This window comes from Lissotriton vulgaris, chromosome 2_1 (assembly GCF_964263255.1).
Source record: "Lissotriton vulgaris chromosome 2_1, aLisVul1.2, whole genome shotgun sequence".
Lineage (NCBI taxonomy): Eukaryota > Metazoa > Chordata > Amphibia > Caudata > Salamandridae > Lissotriton > Lissotriton vulgaris.
In genome coordinates this window covers 1,582,677,088-1,582,702,174 of record NC_141687.1, presented here as the reverse complement: position 1 = coordinate 1,582,702,174, position 25,087 = coordinate 1,582,677,088, and the positions used below count along the sequence as shown (strand labels likewise).

The 25,087-nt window shown below is 45.3% G+C and overlaps 1 protein-coding gene across 1 annotated transcript in view; it reads left to right on the top strand.

Annotated features, from left to right (window-relative positions):
* The window catches only part of LOC147732932 (von Willebrand factor D and EGF domain-containing protein-like), a 1,979,930-nt gene that overhangs the window by 13,006 nt on the left and 1,941,837 nt on the right, over window positions 1-25,087 (top strand). The window contains exon 3 of the mRNA XM_086955141.1: window positions 21,188-21,416. Within this exon, the coding sequence (XP_086811267.1) occupies window positions 21,188-21,416 (229 nt within the window). The remainder of the gene's footprint in view (window positions 1-21,187; window positions 21,417-25,087) is intronic.

Below are 25,087 nucleotides of genomic sequence, written 5' to 3'. Positions count from 1 at the left end.
CTGAATTTTTTCCTGTAGTAAGTTTCTATCTTTCTTAATATTCGACCATTCAGCTGCGTCCTTACTTATGGCGATACCACGGATAAACGCTTTCAGGGAGTCCCAAATTATATGTAAGGGGGCGGTATCAGAATTACGGACTATAAAATCCGAAATTTCTATTTTAAGGGAATTAACCCAATCATTATCTTCCAGATATAGTTTATTAAATATACATCGCTTCGGGGTTCTAGAATCTTCTCCCAGGACAAACTCGGCTATCAGCATTGCATCGTCTGAAAAACCATTATAAAGAATTATTTGCTGAGAAAATTTTAATTGCCGAGAAGCCAGGAAGAAATCAATCCGTGAGGAAGATTTGAACCTGCATGACCAGCAAGTAAATTCTTTTTTCTGTGGGTTCTGTATAAGCCAAGGATCACATAAGTCAAGAATAGACATGTTATTATTAATTGATCAACGTGACTTAGGTTTGAGCTGTTTCTTAGAGGATGTGGTCGAATCCAACTTTGTGTCCATCAGAATAATAAAATCTCCTCCAATAACAATATCCCCCCCTACCATAAGCAGTGATTGAAACAAATCTTCATAGTCTTGTGAGTTATCATCCACCGGTGCATAAAAGTAACAAAGGTAATCGGCCTTCGTCTTTGCAGAACTGAACATGTAGCCCAACACCATCTGCCTCCACTACCCTTCTCAGAATGCATAACTTCTGGGTTCAGATTTCTATTTAAAAAAAGGGCCACCCCTCGTTGAGAAACTGTAGTGGACGAAAATCATCGAAATGTAGCCCATGTCTTGAACATACTGAAAGCATCATTTTTTGCAGCGGAGATATGAGTTTCTTGAAGGATAATGACCACAGGGTTTTCTGTTTTAATCCATAATTCGATGGCTCTCATTTTTTTCTTATTATTTAGGCCATTGACATTAAAAGAGATTCTCTTAAGCCCTCTATTGATAGACATTTGGATCTAATTTATACAAGCTTCCAGTAGCCCTTTCAACCATAAACATATATATTTTTTTCAGTTCAATTAATTCACTCCCTATAAATGATATGTAACAGAAAAAGTCTTTGACCAACCATACAAAAAACGTCCAAAATACGTCAACATTTTTTTCCTTTTTTTCCACCCCCAGCACCAGTGGTACCCCCCGTTCTACCCGCACCCCTATGGCCCTGTCTCCATACCGGCCATACAGGAAATCCCCTTTCCATTGAGACGCCTTGCTGTTGCGTCCCTTAACCTCTCTAGGAGTCCTGTCCTGGTCCCCCATCCCCTGCCCTGAAAAAAGAAAATAAAAGTACATTGCGACATTATATTGAAAATCCTTAAGTCAAAATAAAAAACCCTCGACAAAGCCTAGGCTGAGTCAGAGAAAGTTAATCAGAACAGAACAGATCAGAGACCAAATAGGGTTTTACTAATACCGTTAGTCATGTGAGATCTTACGAAGCAATGCTTGTGCTTCATGAATATCGGTCAGCATGTAAAATTTGCCTTTAACAAGAACTTTTAACTTTGATAGCTGGGCAATCATGGCTTGAGCACCCTTATCTTTAAATAATTGAAGAATTTTTACAAATTCCTTTCTCCTCCTGGCTGCCGCAGCGGACATGTCTGAGAGAATCCTACATTTCGTGGTAGCATTTGCTGCAAATTTCCTTTGTTTAAAGGCCTCAGAGAGGATTATCTCTTTGACACGAACATCTGCAAAATTCACCAGAAAGATTTGAGGAAATGTAGAGTATGTAAGGGGCTGCGCTGGAACTCGGTGAGCACGAGTAATCGTGAGTTCTGCTTTATATTCAGGAATAACCTTGTGAAGGAAAAAAGAAGTGATCCATCGTTTCATATCTGATCCCTCAATTTTCTCAGGAACTTCAACAATTCTGAGATTTGATCTCCTGTTATAATTTTCCAAGACATCAAGCTTAGATTCAAGTGATTTTGAGTATATAGAAAAACTTTTAACATACTTTCTCACTTCAGTCATGTGGTCTTCCAGGCCTGATATCCTTGTTTCAGCCTCTTGTAATCGAACGGGGTGGGAAGACATAGATTCTTCAATTTTGTCTAAACGTTGATTGATAACAGCGAGTTCCGTCCTTGAAATTGCTTCATTTCCCTCACCTCACCAAGTATCATATTTAGCATGTCTTTGACAAAAATCTGAAACTCTCCTGTGGTCTCAGTTCCCATCTCTAAAATTGGGCTGTGAGAGTCAGTGAAAGTAGGGAATACATGATCAATATGTGACATTGCGGTCACTTGGTTTCCTTTAATTTTTTCAAATTCCACTAAATCAACAGAACTGGGTGTCAAACCCAATTTTTTAGAGGTGGATGTAAAAGCTCCCATTGTGACCATGGCTCCAGTGGCATCTGCGGCAGAGGCTTCCAAAAATTAACGCGGTGGCATAGGAGTAAAAGATGTCGGAATAATGGATTTCCTCTAAAATAAGGGAAATTGTTTAGGAGTTTTGGTAGTTTTAGAGACAACTGAAGTCATCCCGTCTTTAGGTGTCTGTGCGCCAGTTTGAGGAGAGGGTGGTGGTTCAATCAACTCAATTGATGCATTTCCAAGGTTGTTAATAGCCACCGCCGATGGCCCTGGTACTTAATTGTTTTCTGTATCCGGCTGAACAGTTTCTGGGGATGTGAGGTGAGGTGAGCGGCTCTATACTTTTTAGACAGACTTTGCATGGATACATTGTCTCAGGCAGGATCGGGGAAATACTTCTTTTTTTATCTCTGACAATAACGCTAAGATTGAACGTACCTCCAGCTTTCGTGCACACTGAATTTTGCTGACTTCAAGTGTGTTCATCTGCAGTTGTACGCTTTCTCCACTGTAACGCCTGAACTTTTAATATTGGCGTATTGACAATTGACAATTAACCCGTTGCTGAGTCATACAATTGTGCAATCTAGTATTCGCTCCTTTAGACGAACTTTGAGAATTTTGAGAGAACTCTAAGCACAGCTGTCGATTAGTGATCAGTTGTGCGGTCTTCTATTTTTATTTCAACTATCTTGCACTGCATGCTAAAACGGACAAATGGACCTTGGTTTAACTAGATCAACGTAACGTGGATAAAGTTGGTAGAGCGCTCCCTACTTGCCTCCCTTTCCTGCTCTTCTACGTCTCTACGCCTCTACGCCTTTACTTATTATTTCCCATATGTCTGCATATTACCCTTGGGGGCCACTCTAATGCCGCACTAAGAGTTTCCTCTGCCGCTGAAGCTGTGTATAATTAGGCAGCGGCCGCAGTTTGAGCCAACTTCAAGTTCCAGCTGACCTTGCAGCATTGCAGTGGATAAACGTAAAGAGGGTAGCAGGTAGAGGGTATAAAGTTTGGCAGTTGGAAGATGGGGAAACAACTAACCGCATGTGCGAAGGCACAAATTCGTCGCCAGCAAATGAAAGACGACGCTGATATCGCAATAAATGCAGATGCAGATGTCAGAGCCGATATTTCGGAAATCTCCGGGTAAGAAGCAGAAGAGTCATTACAGTTGTGTTAATTCGAGTGAATCAATGACACATAAGCCTGTAAACTTTGCAATACATATACTTCATAGTTTCTTGAATTTAACAATGATAAACAGGGGGAGGCGTCGAACCGTTTCGGTGGAAGAAACATTGTAGAACCACATTCTTCAGTACAACAGTAATATTAATATCCCTCTAAACGATAAAACATAATGCAGCTGCATAAAAAACAGAACATGTATCATAATATAATCTTATTGATAATACAATGATATTAAATTAATCTAAAAGCATGCACCTTAATAAATTGTAGCAGTTTGAGAGTCCTTAATAGCGATTTTTAGAGAATCGCTATTAAGGACTCGTAAAATACTATGTAGGTAGCAATCGTATCATTTTTGTGATTCCTTATTATTCCGTAATTGCGCATCGCAAATTGAGATTCACAATTAAGGAATCCCTTCCGATTCATTCTTATGGGCCAAGAGGCCCATAAGAATGAATGGGAATGGCATGCACAATTTGCGAGTACCCAATAGATACTCGCAAACTGTGCATGCAATTTCAATGGTGCAAGTGTTCCAAAAGGACACCCTGTTGCACCCCTGAAATGTGCATGTGTGCAGATGTGGCACCCATACATGCCCGAAGAGTATGTATGTGTGCCACGTCGCATTTTGAAAAAAGCAAAAAAGGGCTTTTTTCGAGGAAATTACAAATGACCACCAACTTTCAGTTGGTGGTAATTTGAGATTCCTTACAGCAATATTGCCCTTTGCGATGGCCATTAGAATAGCGATTCTCTAAATGCAAGGGCAAAATAGGGAAGCGCAAATTATGCAACTCATTTCACACAGCTAAATTGTCATCTCAAATGCTGAATTTCAGTGTTTGCGATTGCAATTTAGCTTGATATATCTGGGCCCACAGATTGTTACCCAGAAGGCTTATCAATTTGATTATAATTGTCCAAAGGGCCATTACTACAATTCAACCAACTGTTGCTCTCATCCACTCAGTCACACTTCAAAGACTTTTTTCAATCGTACCTGAATCCCCTGATTTATTAATATGAAGGTGAGGTTAGCTGCTCACTCCAAACTAGGGAATTAGATAAAGAAACCCTAACTGAGTGTACATCCCTCATTCCATCTCACATACTGTCTACAATACTAATCAAATATCATACCTTATTATTCTGATACTCCAATCGAGATTCCCGGTATAAATTAAATCCACCTCAGAACATGACAACCCTGATCCCTCAAAATCGTGGAAACAATATACTACCTTTCGCTCAATCACTCATGCTCTCTTAGTTTGTCTCAGAGAGTTACACAGAATAAAAATACTGGGCGTTTGTCAATAAGAACTTATTGAACAATTGTTATTCTGGTGCAGAATAGATGAGCTGTAACAAACATTAGACAGTAGCAAAGATATATGATTAGAAGTACTATGAAAGTAAAAGGATGTTGGATCTCTACCATTTTGCAGTAATCATGAATATACACAAGTACATAAAATGCATGATAAAAAGTGCGTACTCCTACGATGCCTCCCTAACTAGATGTACCTAAATACACCTAGCATCTATGTAGGTGTTATGCCAAAAATCCCTCTAGGATCTAGTCAACCCCATTACCTGAGAATGAGAGAATATGGGACCCTGTCCTGGTCTCGAGTTGGACACCCTGAGAGGGATGTTAGAACACTGCGAGCAGGAGTGTCTGCACGCAGGAATTTCAGCGTCTCTGGTCAGTGTGTCTGCCGGGAAGTCTCTGTCTCCTCTGTCCTTCTAAACAACATGTAATGTATATATACCAATAGGTCTTCCCAGGGGTCCTACCTTGCTGTGTTGCTGTGTCTGCCTAAAGGATGACGTTGGGCTTAAACTTTATACAGAGATATTATACAGGAGATGGTAGTCCTGCTGTGCTCCCAAGAAACCTCATGCGTAATGTATGAGATGCGAACTAGGGAAAACCTGTGTTCTGAATGCAGTGTTGTATCTATGTAAAAGGTCAATCCCTAAGAACTATTATGTATGTAATGTAGGGAAGAATAAAGGTGAAAGGTTGCAATGTTACCTGCGCCTATATAGGGTACCTATGTGGAATAAACCACTCTCAGTGTTAAAAAGGTGGCGTTAGCAGTCTTCAGCTGTACACTTACATAAGAATGTTATGAAACTTTGCCAGAGGAGGTCTTCTGGGTTGTAAGTGGTAAACTTAAAAGGAAAACTCATCAAAATAAGACATAGGGCCTGATTTAGAGTTTTCTGGACAGATACTCCATCACGAATGGGACCAGTATTTTTGTTTCATCTTTATGAAAGGCAATGTGTGTGACCACATTTCATGCTGAGGGGAAAGAGGTAAATCCATCAACACCTCATCGTGATTGCCAACCAAAGTAAAGTAAAGAGATATTAGTAAAAAGTACATCATGTTTACCAGAGGAAAAGGCATCAGAAGAGCATACATTTCCCAAATATAAACCCATAAATTAGCAATTAAAAAATAAACTTTGACAGTGAGTAAATACATCAAAGAATACAGATCGGCTTGCAATTAGAATATAACCTTTCAGCAAAATGCTAAATTCCTTTATCGAGAGCTCACACCAGGACATGCAAATCATGAAAAACGTAGGAAACTCATTGGCTTAAGGAGACTGATGATAAGCCACTCTTTCTTTGTACTCATTTTTGAAGAAATTAACTCATGAGATTTATGAGAACTAAAGCTAATTGTAGCCATACTTAAAGGGAGAAATTTAGATAAAATGACTGGTGCATTATTTGACGAATGGGGTAGAAGAGGATGTAAACCCTAGTTAAACCATCAAGGAGCAAAAATGAGGGCCAGACCCTGTAGATAAAGTCTGGTCTTTAACTAGATTTAACAAACGAAGTGTAGTTAATTTGATATAGATTAGTATAAATTGCAGAAGAATGCTTAGATTAAGCATCTGGTTTAAAGTTTGATGGACAGGGTACTCCATCGCGACGCATACTGCCAGGTTTATGCTGATTGAGAAAAATTTGACTCCATAGGCATAAACCTTCCTCCAATAGTCTAAGGGAATACGGGCCGGCCGTTAGAGGTAAGACATCTGACCTTCTGTCCTATTTAGAATGGCTAGTGAGATGCAAAATCCTCACAGTGAGGGACAGTAAAAAAAAAAAAATGCCCCCACCGCCCCCACAGCACAAGAGAAATCTCATATAGTGTTAGAGCTAGTCATTGTTTTCTTTTTCTAACATCAAACTCCTGCATTGGGAGTTTTTTGGGGAAAAAGAAAACTTTTAAAAGTTTAGTGTAACTGTTCTTCATCAACGACAGAGGCACACCAAACTGGTTTTGTACGAATAACCGAAATTGAGTTCACACCAGGAACAGGGGTGAACTTATATTTGGCAGGTGCAGTAAAGACAGGGTGGCAAACCTAAAGTATGTCACTGTGACAGCCTTTACCCCATGCGACAAACTCTAGATCAAGCCCTAATCTTGGTGAAAGTCTATTTAACACCCACATGACAATCAAGAAGGACTCCTTATATTGGGACAACAAGCGTTTCACCCTTCCATATGATGAAGCTGGGGCTGGCTTATGGTTTTCTGTTAGCGTTCTCTCACTATCAACAAACCTGGACCACTATATTAGAGCAACACGCGGCAAGGGTGGAAAGTCTGAACCAAAGACGACCATGCCAATCCCACCAACGTTAGTGAACATTTATCCAGAATCAAATGCTAAAGAACATGGAACAGTTCATTGAAGGAATTAACACTGATCTGACATTTGCAATGTCCGTTGATCATAATGAAACACGGTGGTGGAAAGGGAGCTGGCGCTCATGGCAAAGATCCAGAAGAGGAAATCCTCTTGGAAAGTGTTGCAAGGATACTGAAAATGAACACGAACCCGAGAGTACTAGAGCTTAGAAGACCAGAGATGAGAGTTCACCTGGAAGTAAAAGGTTATTAGAAGACCAGTAGTGAACAATCACCCAACAATAATGATCAGGGAAGTGGGGTGGGGTGGCACCAATCCCAGAACAGGACATTTAAAGAGATAAGGCAAAGGACATGTGAATCCGCAGGGAGTTCATTGAAAGATACTGAAAGCAACCGATTTCCATTTAAGAAACCTGAGAAGTGAGTAGTAGACAATTGACCAGCGAGGCAGTTTGATCAGAGATGTTGGAAGTAACTAATGGCCAGTCAGGGACTGTAGACTGCAGATCTGTGAATGTATGGTACAAATCTTATAAAATTAGAAAGGAAGAGATTGGTAGAAAGTTATAGATACCAATAAAACAACAGCCTTCAATCAATCAATCAATCAATCAATCAATAAATCTTTATTCGGCTAGTGTGTCAACCATATAAGATTACATAATAAAAACATTTCATACAATTTAAAACATTCTTTTCAATTTAACTCTTGGAATTTTGGCTAATTTACCGGGAGTGTAAATACAGTCTGAGAGCCCCAGCTTCCCCAGTAACTCATGTATATACATAATCCAGGGAATTTTCTTGACACCGTCCAATTTTAAACACTCAGGGACAGATGTAGGTCGCCAATTACCGGTCGGTAATGGACGATTTTGGCTGTTACCGACCGGTAATTTACAGATTCGGTAAAATACCAAATCGGTAATTCCAGATGTAGGTGGAACTTAAAATAGTGCCACAGGCCCTTAAGAATTCGTTATTTACCATGAAATAATATCTCATGGTAAATAACGAATTCCTGTGTACATGCACATCTGTAAGGGCATGTATGTGTGTCACATTGCACACAAGCCAGAATCAGGGGTGCAACAGGGTGTCATCCCGATTGCCAGTTCTTAAATACCGAATTGGTATGATTCGGTATTTAAGAATCAGTAATCGGGGATTACCTACTTCTGGCCCTTAGTGATTATAGCCTGATTTAGAGCAGTCTCTTCTTTCACCCAAATGCTATGCCATAACAGACCATTTAAAGTGAATGCACATGTGCTAGCCTTGTATGTATCTATAATGACATTTATAGGCCGGGAGCCTAATTTTTTTGTGAACCTAAACATAGCCTCAACGTTACGATTGAAGCCTCCAATTCATGCCTCCACTAAGTGGGACTATGAATTGTTTTGATTAAAAAGAATGCCCAAGTAGGAAAAGGTGGGTACACAAAGTAATTTTTCATCTATATAAAAAAAAAACAAAGTATGTCTGTTTGTCCTTTATGCATTACTACACCATTTATCCGATCGCCATGAAACTTTGGGAAGTTGTTGAGTACTCTCCCTCAAAGGTTTCTTGCAAAAAAAAAAAAATAATAAAAAAAAAAAAATGGTTAAAAGTTGTTGAGTACACTCCTGCGAAGGTTTCTGGCAAAAAAAAAAAGAAAAATGTGGTAAATATCGTCCCCCCCGGTCCCCCAGGGCTCTCATAATCTTTCCAATACTGAACGTTTACAGTTTCCGGTGTGACTCGCTTTTGCAATGACCATCAACAAAGCGCAAGAACAATCACTGCAAGAGTGTGGACTAGATTTGAAGAAGCCGTGCTTCTCACATGGACAACTGTATGTGGCCAGCTCACGCGTCGGAAAAGCTTCTGATTTATTTGTGTATGCACCAGACGGAAAAACAAAAAATACTGTGTATCCACAAGCACTCGAATAACTAAACAGAATTAAAACAACACTTTAAAATGTTTTCCATATTAAAATGAATCAGTTTCAATAAAAATGACACAATGTAAATTGAATGTTATCATAACAAGTTTCCTTAAATTTAATTTCTTCTGAGATTGCAGCAACGTGCGACGGGTAAGCTACTTGATAAGAAAACATGTTTTTGTGACCAAGGGAGATTTGCCCATCACCATAACATGGGATTTAGCAACATTTATTTTCAGGCCAATATCACTCATAAAATCAATAAAACTTGTTAAAAGCCTCTGCAACCCCACCCAGTTCTGGACATTAAAACACAATCATCAGTATATAGGAGTGCTGGAAGGGGTCTACAACCTATCTGGGGGCATCCATATTCCCATTACCCAAATTTCTCTCCAAGTCATTAATGTAGAGGCAAAATAAAAAAAGCAGCAAGGACACAACTCTGACGGACCCCACGATCCATTTTATTGAGGCAGTGAGCTCACCATTGACACCATACCGCACTCTACCTGGTACACACTGGTGCATTGCTACCAAGAAGAGGACAATCAATGGTTCTACACCCATAGAGAGCATCTTTTCCCAGAGTCTCCCTCGCTGCATCCAATCAAATGCAGGCGTCAGGTCCATGAACCCCAACAGGTCCAGGCCTGGCTAAGATGTATTTGGCGATGACCAGGTGCAGGTTCAGATAAGGCCTCTCCTGAACACATATGGGACATCTGAGAATTTCCCCGTCTCAACTACCCAAGTCTGTAGCCTCTCTAATATTACGCATCCCATGATTTTACATGTGTAATCAATCAATGATATGGGCCGGCAACATTTGGGTCCGACCTTTTACCGTTTTTGAGAATGGGGACTATTATCACTGTTCTCCAGGAATTTGGGGGGCCATGAGCTGCATAGCATCTCAGTAAATTAGTTAGGAGTGGCAACTGGAGGGGAGTATTGGCTAAAAACAGGTCTGCTGGCATGCCTTCAGATCCAGAGTCCTTATTCTTAACTTTCTGGGATAAGGCTCTATCCACTTCTTCCAAAGAAATATCCCCTGACTGATAAGTAGACCTCACATCAGAATTATTGCAACTTCGGTACAGTCCAGAAAAATGGTCTACCCAATCCTCAGGCATGATTGTCACATCAATATTTTCATTGGTAGAACCATTAAAATACTCCTGATTTACGGTGCGCCAAAAAAGTCTGGAGTCTCTGTTTTGACATGCCATGTGAAGTTGACCCAAAGCTTCTTGCCTGAGCTTGGTCTTACGTTATTCCAATGCATGTTTATAATTATGGCGTAAGTTTTTTATCTTCATGGTATCTCTGGTTTTACTGTGATGAAAGGTACAATTACTGTTAAATCACCATTTATTATTCTGTGATCTAGCACCTTGCTTCCTAGTTAATATTGCTTTCGCAGTCTCAGTTATTGCCAAAAAAGATGTTACAATGGACTCAAAATTCATATCCTCCACTAGACAATTCCAAAATTTCTCTTAGATTGACTTCTATGATCTGCTTACGGACAAGGTCAGAATTTATAGCCTACCCTTTCTGAAGTAACCCCTTATTTCTAACAAGATTCAAAGGGGGTATTCTAACAGGGTCATGGTTGTCATCAAGTATGTTCACCAAATCTACTGATAAAAGATAATGATCACTTAGGCCATTTTTGTGTATATTAAAAATAGCAGAATGCAAGTTAAAATAATCAGATAAAACAATAAAATCAATCAGAGTGCCCTGGCCTCCCCTACATATGTTGCCAAATCAGGGCCCACGTCTTCTAGGAGATCAATGGTCATAAAGGCATGGCTAAGGCATGGAACTCTCTGCCTGTCTCCCTGCGCAGTGAGCCTAATCTCCTAAAATTCCGGAAAGAATTAAAAACCCTTCTTTTCATGTAAATCTCACCACCTTCACTTGCCCCCCAGTTACACTCAGCGCTACGAGGCCTCCGGGTTGTCTGCGCTTAATAAAATCCAATTAATAATAATAATAATAATAATAATAATAATAATAATTAATAAAGAGAGAATATTTAACAAAAGGGAATTGAATATATATTCCCGCATGGGTTATGATCGAAATGGTGACCACCATCACTGTCCCCTTTAAATAAATGGCATGCAGAGCATTTAGAATAAGGGTATATCTTACAGTTGTAGTCACCTCCCCAAAGTAGAACAAGATCCATAGTTATCTCCTCAATATGCCTATATAATGTGGATACCAAATCTTGGGCAATATGGGTATCTAACATATTAAAATTGTTCTGGTAAAAATTTACCACACCCAGAGTCAGATTTTTCTGATATAAAGTGTTAATAGTTTGAAAGTGCGGGGACTCCAAGCAAATGTTTCCCAGTTTCCTATTTAAAGTGGTTGAGACCAGGGTTAGAAGCCCTTCTTTATTGTGTCCTCCTAAGGATACTGTTGCTGGTGTGTGAATGGAATAAAACCCATTTAAATATGTAATGTCACACATCCAAGTCTCCTGAAAATAAACTCTGTTATATTTTTCAATAAAAATAACTCATTCCTCTATCTCTAATTTATTCCCCACTCCTGCAATATTCCAAAAAAGGCTTCCATGAAATGTGAGTGTTCTGAATAATTTGCACCCTCTCAACGCCACTTAGCGCTGAGGCTAGTCCCTCCCAGGCCACCCGATCAGTCGGTGCTTGTACATCCAACTCAACAGGGGCAGATACATCAGGTGAAACTAACTTTGTCTCTAAAATTGCCAAAGAAGTAGTTTTGGGAATTCTGTGCATGAGGGGCAGAGGTTGATTATCTATTCCCTGTTTAAAATGTATAGATACCCCTTCTTGTGTTATATGTTTAACAGGCTATGGACAATTCATTAACCATTGGCAAGGACTGTCTAAGTCAAACTGTGTATCGCAGGACACACCCAGAGACTGGAAAGGGGCGACCAATCGGTCCCCCCGAACGTATGGTCGAGTACCACGATCCCCCCGGGAAGCCATCTTGGGCGGGAGGCGAGTCTCGGCTGGTATGCCCGAAGCGGCGTAGCCGGGGCGCGCCTTTTTCCCGCCCTAGAGTGGGCTGGCCTAGACACCAACACGGCCGGCCACGCCCTTGGAGGCAGGCGGGGGCAGGTTCACGCCCACCCCGAAGACGGATAAAAGGAGCGGAAGCCAACAAAGCATCCTCTTGTTCCTGTGCTCTGAAGCTGCACCTCCCCGCTGCACGTGAGCTCGAGACGGAACGAAGAGCAATTTTGAGCGTTGTAATCCCTCTTTTTGTCTTACAGATATCCCGTCTAAGAATGCCCAAGAAGGTCGGAAAGCGGGTCGGTACCGAGGAGATGCTCCGCATGCTCATGAAGGAGATAGCCGATCTGAAGAGAAAGGTTGAGGTTAAGGACGGGGAGGGAGGACCGAAACGGCCTTTACAGGGAACAATTCCCGGTGGAAAGAGCAAGAGGCCCAGAAGGGGAGCACTTGGGGGGGAGACCCCGGTTCCCGAAGCGCCACGAGAGGAGCCAACCCCGGCGCCAAAGGAGGGGAACCCAATCCCTGTGGTGGTCACCCCTGCGAACAGGGGGGATATGCCCCCCGAGTTAGCGGCGCAATTGGCAGCGTGGTTGGGAAACGATAGCGAGGGCGCCACGGCTGACGACGCCCGGGCAGTGATGAGGCAACTGCGGGAATCTAGGGAGGCTGCGAAGACTCCATCTCCTGTTCCCCCGCAGGTCCCAGCGGTTGGAAGTACAGCAGGCCCAAGTTCGGCGACAAGCGTGGGGTCTACTTCAGGTAAGCGGCCATTGCCGATTGCGGGGGGGGACTCTGCACCTTCTCGAAAGGAAAAGATTGCCCAGCACGTCCCACTAGAAGTCAAGGAATTGATTTGGGCGGACAAATATGTAAACATGTTTTCATTGCTTACCGACCATTACGAGATCGAGCATGTAAAGAGTCAAAAGGAGCTCATGCATCCGAGTGTTTGGCGCGCTAAAATGGCCGCCTTTAAGGTTGATGAGACCATTGGTACTTGGGGCAGAGCGTGGGGAATTTTTAGTTCCATCATGGGGGAGCGCAGACCTGAGTTACTGACCGAGTTACCCATTTATCAGTCACGTATTATGGAGTATTCTGTGGCATATGGGGGCAATCAGTGGTTCTGCTATGATAATCTGTTTAGAAAAGCTAAGGAACACAACCCGTTGTTGTCCTGGGACTGTTACGACTCTGTGTCTTGGCAAAAAATGGAGAGTACAGGGATGTTGAAGGTGCCATTAGTAGGGAGTAACGGGGGGGAATCCTCCCGCCAAAACTCTGGGACGCCCTTTCGGACGGGTACAGGTAACGAGTCCCACACGAAGTCGAGTGGCAACACAGGTAAAAGGGGGATCTGTTGGAATTTTAACAGGGGCAAATGTACCAGGCCCCAGGGGTCATGCAAATTCAGACATGAGTGTGGGGGATGCGGGCAGCCATCCCATCCTGAGTCCATGTGCAGAGCCAAAACGGGTGATAACGGTGGTAAGGGAGGCGCCAAACAGGTCTAATATAGTCCGAGGGGCGCCTTTACCGACCCCGATTGATACCATGGCAATGATTCCTTGGCTCAGCGAATACCCAGATTATGCTTCCGCTGGGGTGTTGCGGAACGGGTTTTCATATGGTTTCCGCATCCCAGTGGGGGATTTTCAGGGGGTACCGGACTGTAAGAATCAAATGTCGGTCTTACAGCACACGGCGGTGGTGCAGGTAAAGATTAGGAAAGAGGTGACTCGAGGTCGTGTCGCCGGTCCATTCGATTTGCCACCAGTTGCTAATTTTGTGTGTTCTCCTCTAGGGGTGGTTCCCAAGAAGGACCCGGGTGAGTTTCGGCTGATACACAATTTGTCAGCCCCACATGGTCTTTCCGTGAATGACGCGATAGACCCGGAAGTATGTTCGGTGCGGTACGCATCTTTCGATGAGGCCGTTGCCATGTTGAATCGCCTGGGGCCCGGGACGCTGATGGCCAAATCGGACATCGAGTCAGTGTTCCGGTTGCTCCCGGTACACCCAGACGATCAGCGTCTCCTTGGTTTTCAGTTTCAGGGTCGCTATTACATGGATAAATGTATGCCTATGGGATGTTCGATTTCATGTGCCTATTTCGAGAAATTCAGTTGTTTTCTGCAGTGGGTATTCACGAGGAAGACAGGTTTTCAACATGTTATGCACTATCTCGATGACTTTCTGTTTCTGGGGGCAGCCGGGGATTCTGAGTGTGGACAGGCCTTACATGAATTTTGTGTCCTAATGAATCAATTTGGTGTGCCATTGGCGCCAGGTAAGACGGTGGGTCCCTCGACCTTAATCGAGTTTCTGGGGATCGAACTCGACTCAGTGGAAGGTTGTTTTCGTTTACCTAAAGAAAAGGTGTTAAAATTCAGGTTATCCCTTGAGACATGTATTCGTGCAACGAAAGTGAACTTACATCAATTGCAACAGGTGGTAGGTCAGTTGAATTTTGCCCTAAGAGTAATGCCGATGGCACGCCCCTTTTCCCGCTCGATTGCACAGTCCATGGTCGGCTTGAAGGAAGGACATCATCGTACGAGACTCTCGGCAGAGGTTCGCCAGGACATGCGCATTTGGATTGCATTCCTGGCGGATTTCAATGGTCGAATTGTCTGGAATAAACCAGCAGTGTCTTCCGAGGAGTTGGGACTATGGACAGACTCGGCGGGGAGTGTGGGTTTTGGCGCCATATTGGGTACACAATGGTCGGCTCAAAAATGGCCGTCATGGTGGCATGAGTGCGGGTTGACGAGTAACATTGCTTTTCTCGAACTGTTCCCTATTCTGGTGGCCTTGAAAACATGGCCAGAAGGGTTTAGGGGTCACTCTGTGGTTTTCTGGTCTGATAACATGACCGTGGTTGAGTGTATCAATAGTCAGGCAGCACGTTGCAAATTGATTCTAAGACTACTCAAAGAAATTGTGTTGTTGTGCATGCAACTAAATGTACTGTTTAGGGCGCGGCATGTGCCGGGGGTGATGAACCAAGCGGCTGATGCGCTCTCTCGTTTCCGTATGCAGGCCTTCTGGGGTTTTCTGCCCACAGCGGACCCGGTGGCGGCACCCTTTCCCGAAGCTCTCTGGTCTCTCGGTGCCCCGAACTACAAGACCTCGTGGGAGAGAGTTTAGCACCCAGGACGAGGAAGGCATATGAAGGGGCGTTCCGTTCCTATTGGGCCTTTTTGGGTACTGCCGGGAGGGAGCTTTGGGGTCTGGAAGAGTCTGTAGTAAGATTCCTGCTCTCTTTACGTCACGCAGGCAAGTCAGTAGCTACGGCCCAGAGGCATCGGGCCGCCATTTCCTTCATGGCAAGGGCTCATGGGATCCAGGACCCGACAGCGTCTTTCGTTGTGCAGAAAGCGCTACGGGGGTGGCAACGCCTTGAGGGTCGCAAAGTAGACGATAGGCACCCGATAGGTTTGGATAGGTTGACCCTGTTATTATCCGTGCTACCGGTAACATGTTCATCCCAGTACGAAGCAGTGTTGTTCCGAGCCGCATTTGCATTAGCATTCCATGGGGCTATGCAGGTAAGCGAATTAGTGGCAAAGAACAAGCAGGATACGATGGGGGGACTGTGCCGGGAACACATTCAGGTCAGAGAGGAGACGATGACGGTCTCGTTTGTAAAGTCCAAATCCGATCAGGATGCAATCGGGGAATGTGTAATCATCCAGAGGATCCCCGGGTCTGCCATGTGCCCTGTTGGGTGCGTAGAAGCATATTTAGCGCAGAGGGTGGCAGCATGGGGGGGGACCTTGTTAAGACACGCTGACGCCACCCCACTGACGAGGTTTCAGTTTCAGCGGGTGCTTGCGATGTCGATTTCTGCCGCGGGCTTGAACCCCGGCGACTTTGGGACCCATTCCTTTCGGATAGGGGCTGCTACGGAGGCTACAGCCAGGGGTCTGAATGTTGATCAAATAAAACGTGTGGGGCGTTGGTCCTCGAACTGTTATAAGAGGTATGTACGGTTGCACATGTTGTGAAGCTGTAACGATGTACTCACGCTTCTTGTTTTTGTTTGGTTTTCAGTGGCGCAAGCCTACGAGGCGGGGTGGACTGTCCAGTCGACCCGACACCGGGGGGCCAGCGGTCAGACATTACCGGCTGTGAAAAAGGAGGTGTGGGTCGTGGGCCACTCATACGTGAGGCGTGCCGCGGACGTATTCAAAGCAGGTGACATGACTCACGTGGCTGGGGAATACGGGTACAGGGTGTCCTTCTACGGAAAGGGCGGGCTCTGTATTGACCAGTTTCAAGCATTTTTCGAGGTTTTGTTAGGGCGGACAAGGTCACCGCCGTCTGTAGTCATAGTACATCTTGGGGGCAATGATTTGGTGACCACTGGTAGACGACTTCTTCTTGAGGCGATGCTTTCCACGGTAAGTTGGTTAGCGAGAAGAGTTCCAGGGTGCACAATTGCTTGGTCCCATATGATCCCACGGAAAGTGTGGCGGGGGCTATTTCTGTTTCTGCACTGAATCATTCAGTAAGGAAAATTAATAATAAAATGAGTAGATTGTTTCGTTCAAGTACACTGCATTCTGTTTTGCATGGTTGTATTAAAGGGGACAGTATGTATTTGGGGGACGGTGTTCATTTGTCCCGGGTGGGGAACGAATTACTCATAGGAGACTTCATAGCATGGTTAAGGAGTTTACAGCATGACCTTTAGGTAGGAGTGTTTTGTGGGGGGTCCGGATAGCCGGTCAACTATCCGGCCTGTGGCGGTAAGGTCATGATCGGTGAGCAGTAATTGGAAGATCCCTATGAGGGGGCGTCACCCATTACGGATGGGAGCGCGCGGGGGAGGTGGCCAATTGGCCCCTCAATGGGGAGGCGGTCCTGTCTAAGGAGAGGCCGCCGGAAGGAAAGGAAAGGTGGTCAAGGCCCCTTCCTGGATAGGAGGGGCTACGGCCCCTCCTGGGGAATTTCCCGGGGCCAGGACATCTGCGACGGCAGATGGGTAAGTTGTGTGGGGTGCGGGAGGGGGTTTACGCTACCTTTTAGACACCTCACACGAGTCCTCGAACGACCGTTAAATGGCGTCGAGTTTATTTGGGCCCCCGTCAAGTACAAAGGGAAATTGGTAAATGCACTTGAGGTACGCCTCTGTGCGGTCGCCCCTCTCACAAGTGAGGGGGGTATTTCTGGTTTAGGGATCTGACACCGGTTACAACCTTGCCGTTGGCCCTTAACGTTAGGATGTACAATTTCAAGTCAAATGTTTTGTAGGATGTTAGTTCGGCTAGGAGAACCTTTGTATTAGAGATCTGTTAAGGTTAGCCAACATCGTAATGTGGAAATGAAATTGTACATTATATGAAACTGTTATTTTAATGTTTTCTTTTGTTTCATATTTTAATAAATACGGCCGGGAAGGGTGACTCCCTTCCCGCCTTCCAAAAGTTCAAGAACTGTTTCCGGTTTCCCAATTCTTGGGGATTGTGTTGAGAGGGGGTGGCGGGTATCTCGGCCATATGGAAAGGGGCGACCAATCGGTCCCCCCGAACGTATGGTCGAGTACCACGATCCCCCCGGGAAGCCATCTTGGGCGGGAGGCGAGTCTCGGCTGGTATGCCCGAAGCGGCGTAGCCGGGGCGCGCCTTTTTCCCGCCCTAGAGTGGGCTGGCCTAGACACCAACACGGCCGGCCACGCCCTTGGAGGCAGGCGGGGGCAGGTTCACGCCCACCCCGAAGACGGATAAAAGGAGCGGAAGCCAACAAAGCATCCTCTTGTTCCTGTGCTCTGAAGCTGCACCTCCCCGCTGCACGTGAGCTCGAGACGGAACGAAGAGCAATTTTGACCCACCCACCAGCCCCTGAGGACAGCGATTCGTTGTAAATACAGTTGATATAGTATCTTTGGTTTTCTCTGCTTTCTTACAGGTTGTGATGGTTGTCGTGAAAGTTCTTAGCGATGCAATAAAGATTGATTATTTTCAGTATGTTTTGCTAATAAAGTAATTTTGAACAAGGATCGATCAGTATTTACGCTTGGTAATAAATGCTGTTTTGCTTTAGAGATCTTAGTAACTTAGGTAGAACTGTCGTATTTATTTTGGTCGGGCGGTAAGGTCATGATCGGTGAGCAGTAATTGGAAGATCCCTATGAGGGGGCGTCACCCATTACGGATGGGAGCGCGCGGGGGAGGTGGCCAATTGGCCCCTCAATGGGGAGGCGGTCCTGTCTAAGGAGAGGCCGCTGGAAGGAAAGGAAAGGTGGTCAAGGCCCCTTCCTGGATAGGAGGGGCTACGGCCCCTCCTGGGGAATTTCCCGGGGCCAGGACATCTGCGACGGCAGATGGGTAAGTTGTGTGGGGTGCGGGAGGGGGTTTACGCTACCTTTTAGACACCTCACACGAGTCCTCGAACGACCGTTAAATGGCGTCGAGTTTATTTGGGCCCCCGTCAAGTACAAAGGGAAATTGGTAAATGCACTTGAGGTACGCCTCTGTGCGGTCGCCCCTCTCACAAGTGAGGGGGGTATTTCTGGTTTAGGGATCTGACACCGGTTACGACCTTGCCGTTGGCCCTTAACGTTAGGATGTACAATTTCAAGTCAAATGTTTTGTAGGATGTTAGTTCGGCTAGGAGAACCTTTGTATTAGAGATCTGTTAAGGTTAGCCAACATCGTAATGTGGAAATGAAATTGTACATTATATGAAACTGTTATTTTAATGTTTTCTTTTGTTTCATATTTTAATAAATACGGCCGGGAAGGGTGACTCCCTTCCCGCCTTCCAAAAGTTCAAGAACTGTTTCCGGTTTCCCAATTCTTGGGGATTGTGTTGAGAGGGGGTGGCGGGTATCTCGGCCATATGTAAGGGCCAGTCATTCTACATGATCCAGTGAGGAAAAGCGTTTAGAGACCGGGATAGCAAACAGTTACTGCATCTTGGAAGATGTGGTTGAAAGGCTAGATCTTATGTTGGGCAGTGGCTTATAAAGATACCCAGTGGGACTGCTTTGATGGAACCCCCTGCATTACAGCTCCAAACAAGGCTATCTATTAGCCGATGTACTAAAAACCTGTCCTTGAAATTTACCACAATACAATCTCCCAATTCCACTTTTCTCTGCGAGCCCACCCAGGAGACACACTCAACATTAATTATGTTGTCATGCAGGTCTTCACTCCTTGTTCATTCAACAGCTTTTGTCATCCAATGTACTGTTTTATTTTTAAGCTGGTTCCAATCTTCTTCCACATTAGGTGGAGACGGATGGACTTTTTTTAAATAATGACATAAGGGGTGGTGTCTGTAGGATGATGGGGCACTCTCATTATTCTTACAATTTTTAGGGCTTTGGGTACGGTATCTACCTAATAAATTAGGCCTACCATTTTCACAACCATTATCCCTTTGGCCATTTGTTAACCCCTTCGATGCTGATGACAGAACGGTTCCGTCATCAGCATCGGCTGAACTGTGCTGATGACGGAACCGTTCCGTAATCACTCCGCCCGCGCAAGGCGGAGTCAGCATGGGCGGGAAATTCGCGCCGCACGGATGTGGTTAAACAAGTTGTGCCACTCGTAACCAAGTGACCATTCTCTAACGAATTTACTGGTAGCGTTGTTGCCTGCATAGTGTTTGTATTATTTATATTACTTCCCGATATAAGTGGTGGCACAGGAGGACAGGCAGCAGTGTTTACGGCTAGGTTGTCATTGGGAATTATGACAGACTCTATCCCGGGAGTTATCTTTGGAGCACTTGAACCAATTAGCATTTTTAACTATACATCAATGCTATTTAGAATGCCCAAAAGTGGATCAATGAGCGATTTAATGGCGGCCTCTATAATGCTAACTGTATGTGTGCACAGCATAGCATCCCCTGCTAACCCGGCTGACCCAGTGTTCTTACAGTCTGTATATATGTTGGAAACATGGTGTCCTGGGATTATCTTTGGGGGATGTACCACAGTTTTTTTTCTTGTTGCCGACATTTGAACAACTTTCTTGGTTTTTACGGCTGTTTTAGGTTTCTTTAATGGAGGAGGGCCAAGCGTATCTGAGTGGGCCCCTTGTTGAGTGGCACTGGTGTTGGCTAAGCTCCCACACACGTCTATATACAAGTCATGAATCATATGCAAAGCTGTATTTTAGTCACACTCAGAATCTATTGGAGTACTATTTTCGAGGGCTCTTTCTGTTGCCCCCAGTCTCTCCTCCACGGACTCTATTTCACTTGTGATTGCACCCAGCCCAGCCTTGTCCGGCCGCGGACGGGCGCAGAAGGGCCCGCCCTTCACCCGGGCACGCCCGCCTGCGTCCCGCACCGTGGGAGCCCTGGCTTTATTTATTGGTGTCCAGGCGCGGAGGTCTGACGCAGGCGCCTCCTGGCGCTAGGCCTTGTGGGTGTTGAAGTCCTCCCCACAGGCTGCAATAGTGGCATGTAGATTTTGCGGCAAAACTTGGGCCCCTGCGAGGGAAGGTGTGGCGTGCCCTGGGCCTCTCCAACGGGGCTAAAGTGTGGCGTGCATCTGACTCAATAGGAAAGTACTCTGTGCTGTGAGGGCGTCCTTATTTTTCCCAAATATCAACTGGTGAGATGAGATATGATATTGAAGGAATTAATGGGGTGGCCATACCTGAACATGAATCCGAGTGTCTGATCCAATGGTTGTGCGCTGTTCGGCCACCCAACAATAAATCACATTCTATACATTTTCACCCCAAAGAGATCTAAAGCACCTTTGCATCTCAAGTCACACTGCATCTAATACATTCAGTCGCTAATTACATAATAGACAAATAGTGAACGTATGTTTATTCTTTTCCGTGTTGCATCCCCATACGTATTTGTGTGCAGCAACCACCAAATGCGTGCTTCAGATCACTGCGTACAGTAGCCAGTTTAGTAACTGAAGGCAGCTGTTGTTTTATATGCTGTTTTGAATAAACATTTAGTAATTTTGTTTTCTTCTATTTCTGCTCAGGTGAACAAATGTGGCACGCAAGCACCTGTCTGGCTGTCACTTAAAGATGATTTCCTTCCTCTTCCTGGTGATTCAAAGCAGCTGACGGCCTGTGCCACCTGGCAATTCTTCCTTTCGAGCTCCAAAGACTGTTGTTTATTCCGAATGCCCGTGTCGGTGAGAAACTGCGGAGACTTCTTTGTTTACCATCTACAACCTGCGCATGGATGCATGGGATACTGTGCTGAGGGTGAGATATGTCAAATACGAAGTCTCAATTAGGAAAAGAAACTAACGTTTGGGATTTATTTTGGCTGAAAGCGTAGAAATGGCAGGAGTCATTTATGCCTCAACTTTAAGCACTTTGGAGATGACTGGAGTTTTAAATTGACTTTGCCAATCTTATCAGACAGATCACAGTGCCATCTGCGTTCAATATCCACATCTCGCACTCCTTTCAGTCAACAGCCTCTCTAGGACACGTTGCCATCTGATGTTCCTTCTGTAGTCTGCGTTTCATGTTCTTTGCATTCGCAATTTACTTAGGATTTAGATTGCTGAGAAATGTTGCTTGGAAGTGAGGAACTGTAGGCTCATTTGTCTGTGCCGGATTTTAAGTTAAGTTTACTTTTCTTTAATTCTGTTATACATCGTTTTGTACTAGTGCCATCTTTAATTAGAAGTTAGCAGTCTGTAGAACAGGCCATTATCGTGATTTGCTATTTCTTTGAAGCCATCACTAGAATTACCAGATCTTTAATCATCTGTTTTTACCGAAGTTGTCCATCCGTATTCTTTCATATTCTAAAATGAGCCTTGTGTCTCTCATTTAAAGGTTACCTTTCATTACACAGCGTATTTAAAGCCGTTTTCTCAGGCTGTTGAAAATTGTACCGTAAATGATATCAGCAAAGATAAAAATGTATGCGAATATGAGATACTTTTCCTTTTGCTTCAACACATGTCCTAAAGTATCAACTCTGACCAAGGAATGGGGGGAGGGGCGGGTGGGCACTGAGGTGAACAAAAAGACAGAGAGGGAGAGTGGGAGGAAAATAGAGAACAAGAGAAATAGAAGGGGGAAGGAAGCGTGTTACAGAGTGAGTAATATGGAGTAAGAAAAAAGGGAAAGATTTAGAAAAAGGGACAGGAGAGATAATGGGAATTCAAGAGAGAGAACCAAAGGAAACAGAGAGAGCAACAGAACTGTAGATAGAGAACTAGAGGCAGAGGAAGATAGGTAGAGGTGGGACAACAAAGAGAGTAATATGGAGTAAGATAGAGTGATAGTGTTTTCTGTGTGTGTGCTCTTGTGCATGTGTTTTTTTATGTGTATATGTGTGAGAGGGAGATGTTAAAAGAGACTGGAGTGTGAGAAAAACAAGGAAAGACGTGGAGATTGGAAAGGGGCGACCAATCGGTCCCCCCGAACGTATGGTGGAGTGCCCCGATCCCCCCGGGAAGCCATTTTGGGCGGGAGGCGCGTCTCGGCTGGTATACCCGAAGCGGCGTAGCCGGGGCGCGCTTTTTCCCGCCCAAAAGTGGGTTGTCCTAGACACCGAAGCCGTACGCCACGCCCAGGGAGGCGGGAGGAGGCGGGTTCACGCCCGCCCAGGGAAGAATAAAAGGAGCCACAAGCCAAGGAAGCATCCTCTTGTTCCTGTGCTCTGAAGCTGCACCTCCTCGCTGCACGTGAGCTCGAGACGGAACGAAGAGCCATTTTTGAAATTTGTAATTTCTCTCTTTCTCTTCTAGCACTGCAAATCGCGTTCAGGATCTTTCACCTACGAGGGAAAATGCCGGGCAAGAGAGTCGCAAAGAAGGTCAGCACCGACCAGATGCTCCGGATGTTGGTGAAGGACATGGCAGAGATGAAGAGAAAAATGGCGGCCAGGGACGGGGCGGGAAGGCCAAATAGACCCAACCCGACGGAGGCCCCGGCCGGAAGAAGGAAGAGGGCCAGGAATGGGTCAAACGAGGACGAGGTCCCAGTTCCAGAGGCTCCCCCGTTGAGCCCTCCTAGACCAGCGGAGATTCCCGGGCCGGCTCCTTCCGAGGGCCAGCGGATCCCTGTTGTGGTTACCCCAGTGGGCGAAGGGGACATGCCTCCGGAGTTGGCCGCCCAGTTGGCGGCATGGCTGGGTAATAGCAGCGGGCGTCCCGTGGCTCCGGGGGACACGGCTGAGGAGGCCAAGCAATTAATGAGGCAGTTGCGGCAGTCTCGAGAGGCCGCGAAACCTCCTTGTCCGTTTGTTTCCCCGCAGGCTCCAGTAGAGCAACCCGCAGCTGGCACGAGTTCGGCAGCGACGGCGGTTACAGCTTCTAGCTCAGGTAAGCAGCTAATGCCGATTGCGGGGAAGGGGTCTGTACCCTCGAGAAGGGAGAAATTGGCTCAGCATATCCCGATGGAGGTCAAGGAACGGATATGGGCTGAGAAATACGTAAACATGTTCTCCTTGCTAACTGACCATTATGAGATGGAGCATGTGAAAGTTCAGAAGGAACTCATGCATCCGAGTGTCTGGCGCGCTAAAATGGCCGCTTTCAGAGTCGATGAGACGATAGGTAACTGGGGTAGAGCATTTGGCATATTCACTTCGATTATGGGGGAACGGAGACCAGATTTGTTGACCGAATTACCTGTGTACCAGTCTCGTATTATGGAATATTCTCAAACATATGTTGGCAATGAGTGGTTTTGTTATGATAACATTTTTCGTAAAGCTAAAGAGTTCGATACGTGCCTGACGTGGGATTGTTACGACTCCATTTCTTGGCAAAAAATGGAACAATCAGGCATGTTAAAGGCGCCTTTGTTAGGGGGTGGCGGGGGTGAGCTTTCCCGCCAACCATCCGGGGCGCCCTTTCGGACAGGGGCAACTAATGAGCATCACCCAAGGCCGAACGGCAATACAGGTAAAAAAGGGGTATGCTGGAACTATAACAAGGGAAAGTGTACGAGGCCCCAGGGGTCATGCAAGTTTAGACATGAATGTGGGGGGTGTGGACAGTCTTCGCATCCCGAGACCATGTGCAGAGCCAAAACGGGTGATAACGGTAGTAGGGCAAGCGCCAAACAGGTCTGACATAGTCCGAGGGGCGGCTTTACCTACACCGGTTGATACCATGGCAATGATTCCTTGGCTCAGCGTATACCCTGATCATGTCTCCGCTGGGGTGCTGCGGGACGGGTTTTCTTATGGTTTCCGCATCCCGGTGGGGAATTTTCAGGGTAAAGCACAGTGTAAGAACCAAATTTCGGTCCTGCATAATGCGGCAGTAGTACAAGCAAAGATTGGGAAAGAAGTAGCCCGGGGTCGGGTGGCAGGACCATTCAACACGCCACCAGTTCCTAATTTTGTTTGTTCGCCATTGGGAGTGGTCCCCAAGAAGGACCCGGGTGAGTTTAGACTGATACATAATTTGTCAGCCCCGAGGGATTTGTCGGTTAATGATGCAATAGACCCAGGGCTTTGTTCGGTGCGGTACGCATCCTTCGATGATGCAGTCGCCATGTTGAATCGCCTGGGGCCCGGAGCACTGATGGCCAAATCTGACATCGAGTCCGCGTTCCGGTTGCTCCCGGTAAACCCGGACGATCAGCGTCTCCTGGGCTTTATGTTTCAGGGGCGCTATTACATGGATAAATGTATGCCAATGGGCTGTTCCATATCGTGTGCTTATTTTGAAAAATTCAGTTGTTTTCTGCAATGGGCATTCACAAGGATTACGGGTTTTCAGCATGTCATGCATTATCTAAATGATTTTCTGTTTCTAGGGGCAGCCGGGGACACAGAATGTGCACAGGCTCTAAATGAATTTTGTGATTTGATGAGACAGTTTGGTGTGCCATTGGCGCCGGGTAAGACTGTGGGGCCCTCAACTTCACTCGAGTTTCTTGGAATAGAGCTCGATTCTGAA